The sequence below is a fragment of the Polypterus senegalus genome, chromosome 10, assembly GCF_016835505.1.
Source record: "Polypterus senegalus isolate Bchr_013 chromosome 10, ASM1683550v1, whole genome shotgun sequence".
NCBI lineage: Eukaryota > Metazoa > Chordata > Cladistia > Polypteriformes > Polypteridae > Polypterus > Polypterus senegalus.
Genome location: NC_053163.1, coordinates 31,563,903 through 31,577,445, shown reverse-complemented (window position 1 = coordinate 31,577,445; position 13,543 = coordinate 31,563,903). Strand labels below are relative to the sequence as shown.

The window sequence follows — 13,543 nt, the reverse complement described above, 5'->3', positions numbered from 1 at the left end:
CAGTCTTGGTGTGCGGTTCCTGAGCAGTCTCCATCCTGGCAAGGATTGGCTCATTCAAGAGAGAGACAAATGTTCTCTCAGAGCCAATGTGTGCATTGGAAGACTCTGATTTGGCACAGGCATTGCACTTAGTAGAGGAGAACAGGGGTGGGACAGAAATAAGTGCAGTCTTGGAACAGGAGCTCATGAGACAAAGTGGTGAAATTGGAACACGGCTGAGCATGAAGACTCAACTTTGACCTCTGGGTGTTTTTTTAAGTGCCACTTTTTACCCATTTTTTTGTTTCCTCATGTACCACCTGGGGCACACAGGCTGAGGACTGCTGCTTTCAAGTATACAGACATTGATGTGTACAGTGCATCCGGAAAGTATTCACAGCGCATCACTATTTCCACATTTTGTTATGTTACAGCCTTATTCCAGAATGGATTAAATTCATTTTTTTTCCTCAGAATTCTACACACAACACCCCATAATGAAAATGTGAAAAAAGTTTACTTGAGGTTTTTCCAAATTTGTTAAAAATAAAAAATTGAGAAAGCACATGTACATAAGTATTCACAGCCTTTGCTCAATACAATTACAGCCTCAAGTCACTCAAGTAAACTTTTTTCACGTTGTCATTATGGGGTGTTGTGTGTAGAATTCTGAGGAAAAAAATGAATTTAATCCACTTTTGAATAAGCCTGTAACATAACAAAATATGGAAAAGGTGATGCGCTGTGAATGCTTTCCAGATGCACTGTAACTACTTTTCAGTACCAACTGAAGAACATTTTCAGTTGCCAATGTGTTTACTGAAAGACAAGGGGATTTAAAGAGAATCTTAGAAATTGTAACGGAGTTTTGTTTAATAACGTCAGCCCTACTGGTCCCAAAGCCTCAAGTTTGGAAACCATTGGCTTAGGTAACAAAGGTTGTTAAACAATGTGATTAAAGAAAAATAACATGCTATACCTTTCAAGATGAATCACACACATTGCCACAGTAAGTTCCACGGCCCTAGTTATTATTATTATTGTGTCAATTACTTTTGCTTTATTTTCCTTCTTTTGTCTATGTTGAGCCCAAGGAGGCGGGCACCCTTATGTCACTGTTGTGTTAGAGCCCTAAGCTTAACTATCCATCTGTGCTTTAGATTTTTGAATTTTGCAAGTTGTGAGTGCTTAGCAATCTGTTGATTTTTAAATTACAAATTTTACAGTAGCTTTGTTTTTAGACTACAAATTCTGCATGTTGGGATTGATATCGGTTGCCTTTAGTTATCCTTTTAGACACACTTTATGATATTCCTTTTTTGAGTTCTGAAATTTTGTAAAATAAATCTTGTGTAAGCATTTTGTTGTTTTTTAAATATAGATTTGATTAAAGTGGTATTAGTTCTGTTTTTTTATCTGGGTTTTATTTATTTGATGTTAAGCTGTTCATTTACTTTTTATTTTTTCGATTATGTAATATTTGAATGTTTTATTTTTGTCAGTTATCTGCCCTGTCTCCTTCATGTTGAGTCAAATGAGCAGGGCCCCATCTGGTATTTAAGACACTGCTGCAGTTACATTGGTGCTTCAGCATTGTGTTTTGTGATTATTGACTTCCATTCATCTCTGGCTTTTCACTCCTGCACTTACTATAAGGCACTCTCCATTAGTTTCTGATTTGGATTTGCTTGCTTTTTCCTGCCTTTTCCTTTTATTCCTATTTCTGTAAATAAAAAGGAACTTAGTTTTTGTTGTCCTTGGTATCAGAGGTTCACAGTTTTCCCCTCCTCCTTTCTGGACATTTTTGTACTTTTGATATTTGAAAGCCTTATCCCCATGTTAAGTTTAGGGCTAGGCTGCCTAGGGCGAGACTTATCTTGTGTGCCAAGTCTTGTAATGTATTAAGAAATGGATCATTATTAATTGTTGTAAGGACAGGAGTTATATTTATATTACCTAATATAAATTATGCCAGGATTACAATTCTGACTTCAATTTTGGATTTCAATAAGTATTGAGTATTAAGTATTTTCAATATTTCTGTCAACATTTTTTGTGATTATGAATGTGGTGAGTTTGGGAATCCTACTGCTAAGATGTAGTTCCTAGTTGCCAAAGTGTATTCTCTGAGATCACAACATCTGATGTCATTGATCTAACAAGTTAAAAGGTGTTTTGTTTTCCACATTTGCTTACCAATTCCTTCTTAAAATATTCTTCACTGGTTACTCATCTTTTGACTCAATTTCTTTGACTTCGATTGATTCGGGTCTTGGGTTTTAGAATTCCCAGTTATGATCCTAGATTTGTCTCTTCTTCTGTTCCCTTTCGTTATCGATCCTTTAGCACAAGAGAAAAAAGGCATATCTTTGTTGGAAGCAGGAATTCTGATCCAATGCTGGCACCTTCTTTTGCCTGGGATGGGATTTGGCTCCCAAAGACTTTGCATTAGATAGTGCTTATGGAAGAGTCCACATGTGGCTAGAAAGAGATGCTGATATTTGTCCCGTACATGTAAGTTGGAGTAGGCGCTCTGGGCAGGCATATTCCTCACACTTGGCTTGGCCAATACCAATTACATCCCATAGTGAAAGAAGTGCCAGAACCTTGTCCTGGATAAAGGAGGCCAGCGATTTCAACAGCAGATTTTCTAATTAAGTAATGTCCTGATGTGCTGCACAGCTGTATGGACCATAATGGTTTTGCATGTGACTAGTGGCGCATTTTAAGTGTTGAAAATAACAAATGCATATGAGCATTAAAATACAAAATTGATTTATTTAAAACATTAAAGCAAGAAAGAAGCACATCTCTATCTGAGATGTAATCAAATGAAGTATTACAAAAATACTTGCTACAATCACTTCAAATAGTAAGATCCTTCATTCCAACCATATTCAAACTGTTTTAGAGCAACAATGAAATATCTTCTTAAATGTCACTAATCTAAAACCAATGTTGTACGGTTATTGAAATGACACAGAAGTTCTTCAATTTTACATTTTTATTACAAAAACAAAAGTCCTAAATGAAATTGGGCTTTATAAGCTTGGTTTAAACCCTTTATGGGGTACTTAAAGAAAGAAGAAATGAACAAGCTTTTAACTGGAATAAAAATAAATAAAAGTCAAATAAATCAAAATTATTTAACTTGAAGAACTTACAAGTTGGCACTTCGGTAAATGAGAAATATGACAGTTCTGCCAGTTCAAGCTTTAATGTGCTGAGATGTAGACATTCTTGGGAGTGAAAAACAGAACAAATACAAATGCCTGGGTGGGGATTCCTTACATCCATTCCATTTTCTTTGCTTTGGATGATGGGTGAACATGGACACATTTCATCAATCACATTCACTGCCTAGTCTGACAGGAACTTCCATCCCTCTGAGTCAAACTAGTCCAGAAGCAGAGAAAATAAAAAAATAAGGCAGGCCTGAGAAGTCTAAATCACAAAGAAATTGAAAAGGAGCCTGAAACACAGGGAAAACTGCTCCTCACAAGACACAGTGTGACCAACAGATTTCCAACATCCCGAGCAGCAAACTATTTGCAACAAAATGTGCAGCAAGACCTGCAGGGCATAGAAACAGTTTTAAGAAGAATGAAGCTGTTGCATGTTGTGTGCCTGTCCAACAACAGGAACACCATGGTGAGCAATTTCACAACATCTCCCTTTTAATGAATGTAAACAAGTACACACACTAGTCACAGCTTTGCTAAATTAAAAAATAACTGCATGTTTGTCATGAGAGTAAACAGTACTGTAGAATGGATGATAGCAGGATCTATTCTTACAACTATGACTGCTAATTAATTCTCTTTTAATTACTTGCCTTTTCTATTTTAACAAGGGAATTTAACAAAACCAGGGCAATGCGCCCCATGTTTTGTTTTGGATTGTTTTGGTATGCTGTTAGTTTGAGCTGCTCAACAATAGTTTTACTGAAGGCATTCAAAAGAGGACATATTAAAACATAGAGATCAAAAATTAGGTGACAATATCTAATGCTAAATGTATGGCAAAAAGAACACAAACTTTACACTTTTAAGTAAACCAGCAGCTCAATGTAACGAGTTACAAAAACTGAAAATCAAGAACAGTGGACAAGCAATTCATACTTCAAAGCTGCAGGTGTCCTGCCCAGTTTATGCTTTCCCTCCTTGGCTTCTGGAGTTTTCTCTAGGTATTCTGGTTATGACCCACATACCTAAGGCATGCTGGTTTAAATCATGCATGGCATAAGTGAATGTCAGTGTGCCCCGAGATAGTCTGGTGCCTCAATTATGACTGGGTGCGTCCTTGAGAAACTATAATAGAAAAAGCACGAGAAGGGTGGGAGGATGTGATTTCTTTAAAAGTTTGCCAAGTTTCTTTCTCTCAACAGGCATGTGTGGATGTATGTTATGTGATAAGTTGTTGATGTGAATTACTAGATAAAAAAAGTAACTGAGCAAATTAATACTTTGTGGCAACAGCCATTAATAACTTTACAAACAGCATAAAGGATACAGATAACCCTGCCTTTCATCTTTCACGTTCCCAAACGTACCCTATGTGCCTTTCAGTTTAACTTAGTGCCGTATCAAGTCAATTAGCCTCTTCCCTTGCCTATTTTTAAATCGGTAGTGGCTTAAAACATATAATTAGAGTTTGATAACAAAATAAAATATAGGCATTACAGGAACAGAACTAAAATTTTGTATTAGCTATTAGATGCTGCTATTGCATTGAAGCAAAATTACTATGACTAAATATGCAAGTCTATGCAGTTAAAAGCAGGTCACCTTTCTCCAACGATGCCTGCTAGTAAGTATAAGATGATAACTAACACAAAGTAAAATTACCAGTGTTAGAAATCAATATATGGTTTAAAATAATTATACAAAGTTGAGACATTTTCTTCTTTTTGGTTTTGTTACTCAACCAACCAAATTACAAAACACAAACATAGGAACACTTTGGTCTGACTGGCACACATTTCAACTAGTTAATAATAAAAGAACCAGTCTACCAGCCTGTGTTGGTGCCCATCATGCACCGGATTATGCCACGATAAATTCCACATTGAAAAAAGGAAGGGTGGACAAACTATCAAATAAAAAGGATTAGTAGTTACTTAAGGTGAAGACAACAATTCAGTAAAAAGGCTTCATTGCCAACTACTACAAATGTAACAACTAAATTAGTAGGATGACATAGTGCAAAATTTTTTGTAAGATTCATTTTTTTGTTTGTTGTCTAATGATACAATAATGTGGATATCCTACATTTCAGCTTTTTCCCCCATGTAAGAGGCACAATAAATATCCCGAGAGTGCAAGCAGGTCTAATGTAGTTTTAGGGTTATTTTTAACAGTGAATAATCTCACATTTCTCCACATTTTATTGACTTAAAAAGTCTGATTCTTTAATCAAATTTTGGACACGTATGATTCGGTTCACTGCGGTGGGCTGGCGCCCTGCCCGAATTTTGTTTCCTGCCTTGCGTCCTATGTTGGCTGGGATAGCTCTGGCAGACCCCCCCCACCGTGACCCTGTAGTTGGGGTTATAGCGGGTTCGGTAATGAATGGATGGATGATTCGGTTCACTGTGAGCATTTCAATCCATATCACCACTGTAGTCTTCTTTTGCATGAACTCTTTCGTGTTTTCGAAGATTTACTTTTTGAGCAAAACATTTCCCACATGTACTACAAGAAAATGGCTTCTCGCCAGTGTGTATTAGGTGATGTTTTTGAAGACTGTCTTTGTGGGTGAAACTTTTGCCACATTCTGTACAGACAAATACCTTATTAGAATGATACTGCAGGTGTCTGTGAAAAGACTGCCTCAATGAGAAACCTTTCCCACATTCCTGACAAAAAAATGGCTGTTCACCAGTGTGAATCCTCTGGTGTTGTGCAAAGTATTTAATATTGGAAAAATTCTTCCCACAGATATCACAATGTGGTGCATCTCCAGCATGAATTTTCTGATGCTGTACAAGGTAATATTTTTGTGTGAATCTCTTCCCACAATCACTACAAGCAAACCGTTTTTCTCCAGTGTGACATTTCTTGTGCTGCTCCAAATAATGCTTCTGTTTGAAATGTTTCCCACACACAGTACACGTATGTGGCCTTTCTGTGGTATGAGTTGTTAAATGATGGTAAAGATTAGCAGCCTGTGCAAACATTTTCCCACACAAATCACAAGAAAATGGTTTTTCTCCAGAGTGAGTCCTCATGTGATTTTTAAGGTGATGTTTCCAGTCAAATGTCTTATTACAAAGGGAACAAACATACAACGACTTTGTTTTGTGTTCTTTACTGTGTACCTGCTGAATCTCTTTATCTCTGAATCTTTTCCCATAGTCTGTACGGGAATAACAGCTTCCTTGGATGTTCTTCATGCTTTCATCGGCATCTATTCTGCTGAGTTTCACAAGAGGCTGAACTCTGCCTTGCAAACAATTTAACATATTCATCTGAGATATTGATTTTTGAATGTTTTTATCCTGTGGTAGGGTCTCTTGCTTCATGTGGCTAGATCTGCCATGAGGAGAGGTAACATCACCTGAAGACAAAAAAGAGATTCCACTATCTTGAATATTATCTGCTACTAACACCAGGAGGGAGAGGCAGAGAGAGGGAAGGAAAAAGAGATTATAAATTACAACTAGAATAAAAGCATATAGTGTATATAATCATACATAATCATTATTTCTAATCTAGGTTATGTCTTATATTATACCTGTACATAACCCTGTACTCTTAGGGTAAGGATAAAAGTGCTTAAGTTACTTAACAGATTTGTGATAAACATTAAAATCCAAAAGCTACAATGTTATCTCGGTTAGAGTGGAGTTGTTGTTGATGCTCTTATTTGTTATAATATTTCTATACAGTAATCCCTTGCTATATCGCGCTTCGACTTTCACGACTTTTCACTCTTTCGCGGATTTTACATGTAAGCATAAATAAATTTATAACGCAGATTTTTCGCTGCTTCGTGGGTTCTGCGGACAATGGGTTTTTTTTAACTTCCTGTACATGCTTCCTCAGTTGGTTTTCCCAGTTGATTTTAAAAAAGGGATGCTATTGGCAGATGGCTGAGAATCTAACCAATCAAGAGCACGCAGTTAAGTTCCTGTGTGCTGAATGGCTCAGCGACAGAGCGCCGAATTTGATTCCGCAGCGTTAACCAGGAAGTCTCGTCTCGCTCATTCAGCATCAACGTGTTTCGCTGTGTAAAGAGTTAACTTTTGTGTTTATCTTTGTGCATATTCAAGCCCTTCGTTATGGCTCCAAAACGATCTGCTCCTGCTACTGCTTCAGGGGCCATTACCAAGCGCCAACGAGAGATGTTAACAATTGCTGAAAGGGTAAAGGTTTTGGATTTGTTGAAGGAAGGGAAAAGCTACACCACTGTAGGACGCCATTACGGCATCAATGAGGCTACGATTCTTTTTATTTAAAAAGTAGGAAAGGAATATAAGAATTACGGCCGCAGTGTCCTTTTAACCAGGATGCAAAATGAGTTGTAAGTGGATGTAATAAGGCAGTAGTCTGGATGGAATCTGCTTTAGGGATTTGCATTGAAGACTGCCAGAAGAACAACGGCGGTGCTACACAATCGCCTGAAGTGGCTCCTTTAGTAGAGCTGTAATGCGCTCCTTTGTTGTGCAGTAAAATTAAACTCATTGTTATCAGACAAGTTATCGTGTCATTGTTGGTGAGTAACCATAATTAATTTTCTACTTACAGTATTTAGTGCATGTACGCACGTTTAGTGTCACTGTACACACATTTACTGTATACAATTTTTCTTTTATTGTACGTATTTATTGCTGGTGGCCTGTCTATCGTAATGGCTGTAACATATGTGATATCGGAGACACTCGATATCTTTAAAATAATATTTAGCTTTTACTGTATATAAACAGTGTGTTTACATACATAATTTCAATGAATTTTACCTAATATCTAAGAGAAAACAAAGGGTTTATGCTGTATAACTGTGCGGGGAATATTTATAAACAGTGTGGGAGAGTTTATAAGGGCTTAAAATATATAAAAAAATAACCATACAAACATATGGTTTCTACACAGATTTTCGCCTTTCGCAGGGATTCTGGAACGCAACCCCCGCGATCGAGGAGGGATTACTGTATTATAATATTTCCCTTTAGGGCCAATAAAGTACCATCTGCCTTTATCACATACAGTACATCTATCTATCTATCAAAACCTTTCCATTATTTAAGAAGTTTAGTTAACCACATCAGGCAAAACAAGACAGAAAATATAGGGTGTAGGTGACCTAATTAGTTGCCTAAAATTTCAGTGTAAAGAACAATGAAGCAAAATATGATAGATCTCACTTCAAACTGTAACGAGTGAAGCAGTGCCAGTAATCATGCATAGCTTTCTTCCACAGGGAAATGAATGCCAAAAAGTAGTATGGCATTCCTCATCGTATCATAGTATGGATTTCCTCATCCTACTCTAGCTTTTAATGCAGTAATCACAGGCTTAAGTAAATCAAGAGGAGGAGAGGTTAACAAAATATATATTTTAAATTAAGAGTTGAATCTATTCATGTGTGCACAAATTATTTTTATTTCTTTGACCCCATTGCTATGTTGTGGGGACTTATGGCCTACACTGACAGCACTGAGCCAATTCATTTTCAATATCATGAGTGGATGGTGGTCCAGTACAGAATGTACATACACACTCTTCCAGTAATCCATTACACTAACATGTAGGCTTTGGAATATAAAGTTAAAAGCATATATTAATCTATGAAATATAAGAAAAGGTGCAACATTTTACTGTTTTGTGAGTGATAGGATGGAAACAGATTTCTGTTTTTCCACACAATTATGAATTTGAATTATTTTCTTGGAGCCTGTTCTGTTTGATACATGTTGAATGTTTCTGTATTTACATTTTAATATGACAGTTTTACACATTTCTTGAAATCATTGGCTTTGTTTAATGACCTGAATCTGATGCACTACATCTTTGAACTGAATTGTCACAGGATTTTTATTTCTGAACCAGTAAGTCTAGCAAGAAATAATTTTCACTGAACTGTAATCTACTCTGACAAAAATGAACTGTACTGAAAATTACCCATGCAGCTTGACAACACAGTGGTTAGCGCTACCCTGTCAGCATTTGGGCCTCACTTTAATTGCTAGGCACAATGCCATGTCTTGTATATTTCTGCCTGGAATTCTAGATTCCACCCTATGCTGGAAAACATGCAGGTCTGACAAGAGTGTGGGTATATAAGGACTTCCTCTAGGGTTGGTTTCTGTCTTGTGAAAAATGATGTCAGGTTATGCCTCAGTCCCACTTGGTTGGCTCCTAGTAAATTGATAAATTTAGGAGGTATCTAATTTGGGAACATTCAGTTTATTCTTACTTGTTACAGGTGGAAATGATGTAGAACTTGATTGTTCCTTCTGTTGTCTGCCAGGAGTGTTTTTCTCACCGCTCAATTTTTCAGCGTCAGCACTCAGTTCTGCAGAATCAGAGGGTATCTGTGTGTCCTGGACAGCTTCTTGTTCATTTTCTGGGAAAAACTGTAGTTCAATAGTCTCCGGTTCTGCCTTTGGTTCTGCCTTTGGCTCTGCCCTTAAATCACAACTTGTTATGTCAGTCTGGACACACCGCTGATGAACCTTATTGACAACATGGTTACCCTGCTGTTCCTGGTCACACGGTTCCTGGTCCATGTCAAACATTTCATCGTGGGAATCTTCAGTAGAGCAAGAAGAATCTTCTACTCTCTCTGTACAAAGACAACAAGGTGCAAACTCATTAAAACGCTGCAAATGCTTTACAGAAGACATTCTACTTAAAACAGAAAAGCGCAACAATTAGGATGAGTCTTTGGGATTTTTAAACTTATTGACCAAGCTCATCAATAAATCATAGGTTTGGACTTCTAACAGACCATGATAACTGGCCAAAAAAATGCCTGGTGTGACAGATTGTAAAGCTAGCTAAGTACAAAAGAAAAATAAAATGGGTACAGGACAGAACGGTTTAAAATCTGCCAAATCTAATTCAGGTATGTGTGGGGAGAGCCAGCCCCAACAGCACTGCTTGCAAGGCAGGAAACAGCAATATCTCCAGTCCACTGAACAGCCCATAAAAAAACATTGCAGATACATTGAACAAGGTGAATCTTAACTTGATATTTAACAAAACGATGGTGATGCATTTGCTAAAATATTGATAATTATATGATCCTGGAAATTATCACAGCACAAAACTCTTGACCAATGAATGAGGGGAAAAGTTCTGTCTTTAATTGAAAAAGTCATCCCCATGAGGCTTTAGGTTTCCAGTGATGCACTGTGAGAATTCCTGAAACATATATTTAACAATACTCAACCGGATAACTGACGTGTGGATTGAATCAGACTTGTGAAATGCTCAGCAGTGCTATGAAATGTGGGACTTTAATTTCAGCGCATACTGGATCTTTTTAAACTGATAAACCCAATGTATAATCAATTCCCCAAATATAGATTGTGTTGGTTCTTTGGCTATACTGTAATGTACAGTAACTAAAAAAAGATTGGTCATCTTCTTTATGAAAGGCACAATATCCAAAACATTCATGGTTATTTCAGGAGGAAATGAATCTTACCTCACCCATTCTTCTGATCAGTTTGTCAAAACAAAGTATGGATTTTTATATTCTGTAATTATGTACAATGTGTATCAAAAGTACAAAACTAGGTATTAAATTAAATCAGGCATCTCTTTTGCTGGGATCCTCAAAGTCCCATCTTCTCTTTGTCCTTTCCATGGGGGACAAAGCATTTAGAGTTGTAAGCCCCGAGTCGTGGAATACAACACCTTTTAAATTTAAGTACATACACATTTTTAATGTTTTTTTGAAGTTAAAATTGATTATATTCATTATATTAATACATTGAAAGGGATGAAAAAATCTGAGGAAAAAAACCTACAAACTATAGTAAATTCTTTCATCTAAAGGCAGTTTAATTTATATTTACCATTAAATATTGTGTAAAACATAGTACATATTTTATAAAAATCTTTTTCTTATTTGGAATATTTTCTGATATTTTGTACTGGATATTACACCAATACAGATTTGTTAAAAAAAAAAAAAAAAACTTGTTTTAAAAACTGCTCAAAACATCAATTTTTTTGGCAAGAATTATTCTAGTCTTAACGGTCATATAGTATATTTTCGTTCATGTGAATTTACCGTATTACTGCTCATGTTTCCATGTTATTGTAATTTTATTTTGTCTTGTAGTTTCAAGTGCTTTATTTTATCCTTTATTAAAATTCTATATAGTTTCCGTGGGTACTTTGAAAGGCGCTTTTAAATAATGCATTATTAACAATAAGACTCCAATCTGCGGCATGGCTCTTCGTATCACCGTCTTATTTGCCATACTAGATACTAGTTGGGCCTTTTATTTCGCTCCGATGAACACAACACCAGTAACAGAAGAGAGACGCCCCAGCCGAGCCCCTCTCACCTCTTTCCGTGGCCCCTAAGCGCTGCGTTTGAGGTGTGTTGGCTGCGCCATTAGTTCTCCCACTGATTGGGCTACTCCGACAGGCGTTCGGCTGCAGATTCAGGCCTTCAACATCCTTCTTCTTCTTCGCAGCCACCTCTGACTGGAAGGCGCTGAACCTTTGCTCAACGTGATCTGTAAACTCCGTCACGATCGCCTCCATCGCCGCCAGCACCACCTCCTCGATGGTGAGACGGAGGTGGTGTTCGATCTCAGCCCCGCTTTTTGCAAATTTCCCCCGAAGTTTTTCAAGTTGAGCTTCTAATCCCCCGTCCATGAAATCAGATATTCTAAGCAACACAGCCTGTGAAGTCGCTCTCGTCTCACGCTCGATAGTAATGGCCAGGTGCGCCTTAAAGGCAGCGGAGAAAATCTCGTAAGTCATTCTTATTTCTTGGGACGGAGGCTCCGGCTTGAGTGTTGATTTCAGTCGAAAAAGCCAGCACTCGAGTGCAAGCGGCCGAGATACTCCCGCGTCTACTTCCGTGTTCGCTCTCGAGAAGGCCTACTTCCGCCAGAATGCTCGCGACCGGAAATGTGAGTTTTTACTGATTGACGGGTTTTTACGATTTTTACATTCGGTTAAACTATTTGTAAATGGTGTAAAAGGAAAACTAATCGTGAGTGGAATACTTCAGTTTTGTTCGTAATGTTTTTACTTTCTTTACTGCTAAAATGGCTCAATTGCCATATTTCAAGGTACAATCCCATACACCCTCGCACACTTCCATGCAAATTTTGAAAATTAGAATGAGGTGGAGACTTTTCTTTTCCAAACGCATTTCAACAGTTAAGGAGGGTAATTCCACAAGGACAGGGTTTCTTAGACATATTTTGTCACGACCCAGTCTTGCCGTTTTTAGTGCCCATTCCTCGTTAAATGCTTGACTCATCTTGGAGGTGCGGGGTAATCGAGGCCGATCGTCGAAGCAGTGTTGACTGCATAATGTCATCTTGTAAATGTGCTTATATTAAACCCTGTCCAGCTGCCACCCTGAAAAACCATATAGCCTAATGGTTTGACACAACGTGGCTTATTTGGCGGTGCTTGAAGACTATGCAAATGGTCATATATGAACAAAAACAAGCTTTTAGAGACCGACAGGATTTAATTTGTCCATGACGACGACTGATTTATTTATGAGCCAATTTAGGCTCCCAAGAACCACTCTGTTGGAACAGCATACTGAACTGAGCGTGGCATTAGAAAGACAGGTTGTCTGAAATTGGGACTACACCTGTTCATATCCAGGTTTTAACAACAGGTGGCTTTCTAGCAGCAGGCACCTACCAGAGGGAACTGGCCAACATGTCACTAACATAACTGGAGCAGGTGACTGCACTCATATTGGAATAAAGGCATGCAGTGAGAATGAAGCTGCTCTTATTGACCATTAGCAGTGGCATTCCATTATTGCACAAGTCATCTGTTATGCCACGATGAGACTGGCAGATGTCAGGACTGCTCTGTCATTATGCCGCATAATAAGACATCTCCAGTTACAAATGTGATTCACAGATTGAAATTAGACAGGGTGGATGTGTTTTTTCCTATTCCCATAGCACTCATACTCTGCCGGTGATGTGCGATTTTCTTCTTTGTCTTAGATTTTTTATTTATTTTTTATTTCGGACATAGTGCTGTTGGTGGAGCTCATATTAATGGCCGCAATGACATGTTGCCATTCAAGTTGGTGATATCTGCATTTAGGCCACCTGATCAAGGTTCTTTGCATGCCTCTACTTCACAGCCGAGAACTTTTATCTTGCACTCTTCAAAATTTTGCTTGTTGCCATTGTCTCACCTCACATGTAAATCTGTTCATTACTGTATGTAAGTACGAGGTTGATTAGCCTGCTCCATATGTGGTTTTATAGGGTGGCAACTAAGTGGGGTTTGAGGCATATGATGACTGTGATTTATAAAGCTAAATTGCATACAAATGTGTGTATGTCAGGTTTTATAAGTCAAAACATTTTGGCACATTTCCCTTCTTTTTG

At 37.7% G+C, this 13,543-nt stretch overlaps 1 protein-coding gene across 3 annotated transcripts; it reads right to left on the bottom strand.

Moving 5' to 3' along the window:
- Positions 1-3,279: 3,279 nt before the first annotated feature.
- LOC120537029 (zinc finger protein 2 homolog) lies at positions 3,280-12,041 on the bottom strand. 3 transcript variants are annotated; one of them, XM_039765628.1, is made up of 3 exons: positions 11,504-12,041; positions 9,397-9,765; positions 3,280-6,582 (listed from the first exon to the last, which is right to left on the bottom strand). In XM_039765628.1, the coding sequence occupies exons 1-3, from the start codon at positions 11,925-11,927 to the stop codon at positions 5,582-5,584; spliced, it is 1,794 nt and encodes a 597-aa protein (XP_039621562.1). In that variant the 5' UTR covers positions 11,928-12,041; the 3' UTR covers positions 3,280-5,581. The 3 variants fall into 3 exon arrangements, with proteins under 3 accessions (XP_039621562.1, XP_039621563.1, XP_039621564.1); XM_039765629.1 differs by having other exon boundaries at positions 3,280-6,579; XM_039765630.1 differs by having other exon boundaries at positions 3,280-6,537; positions 11,504-12,039.
- Between the last annotated feature and the right edge of the window lie 1,502 nt (positions 12,042-13,543).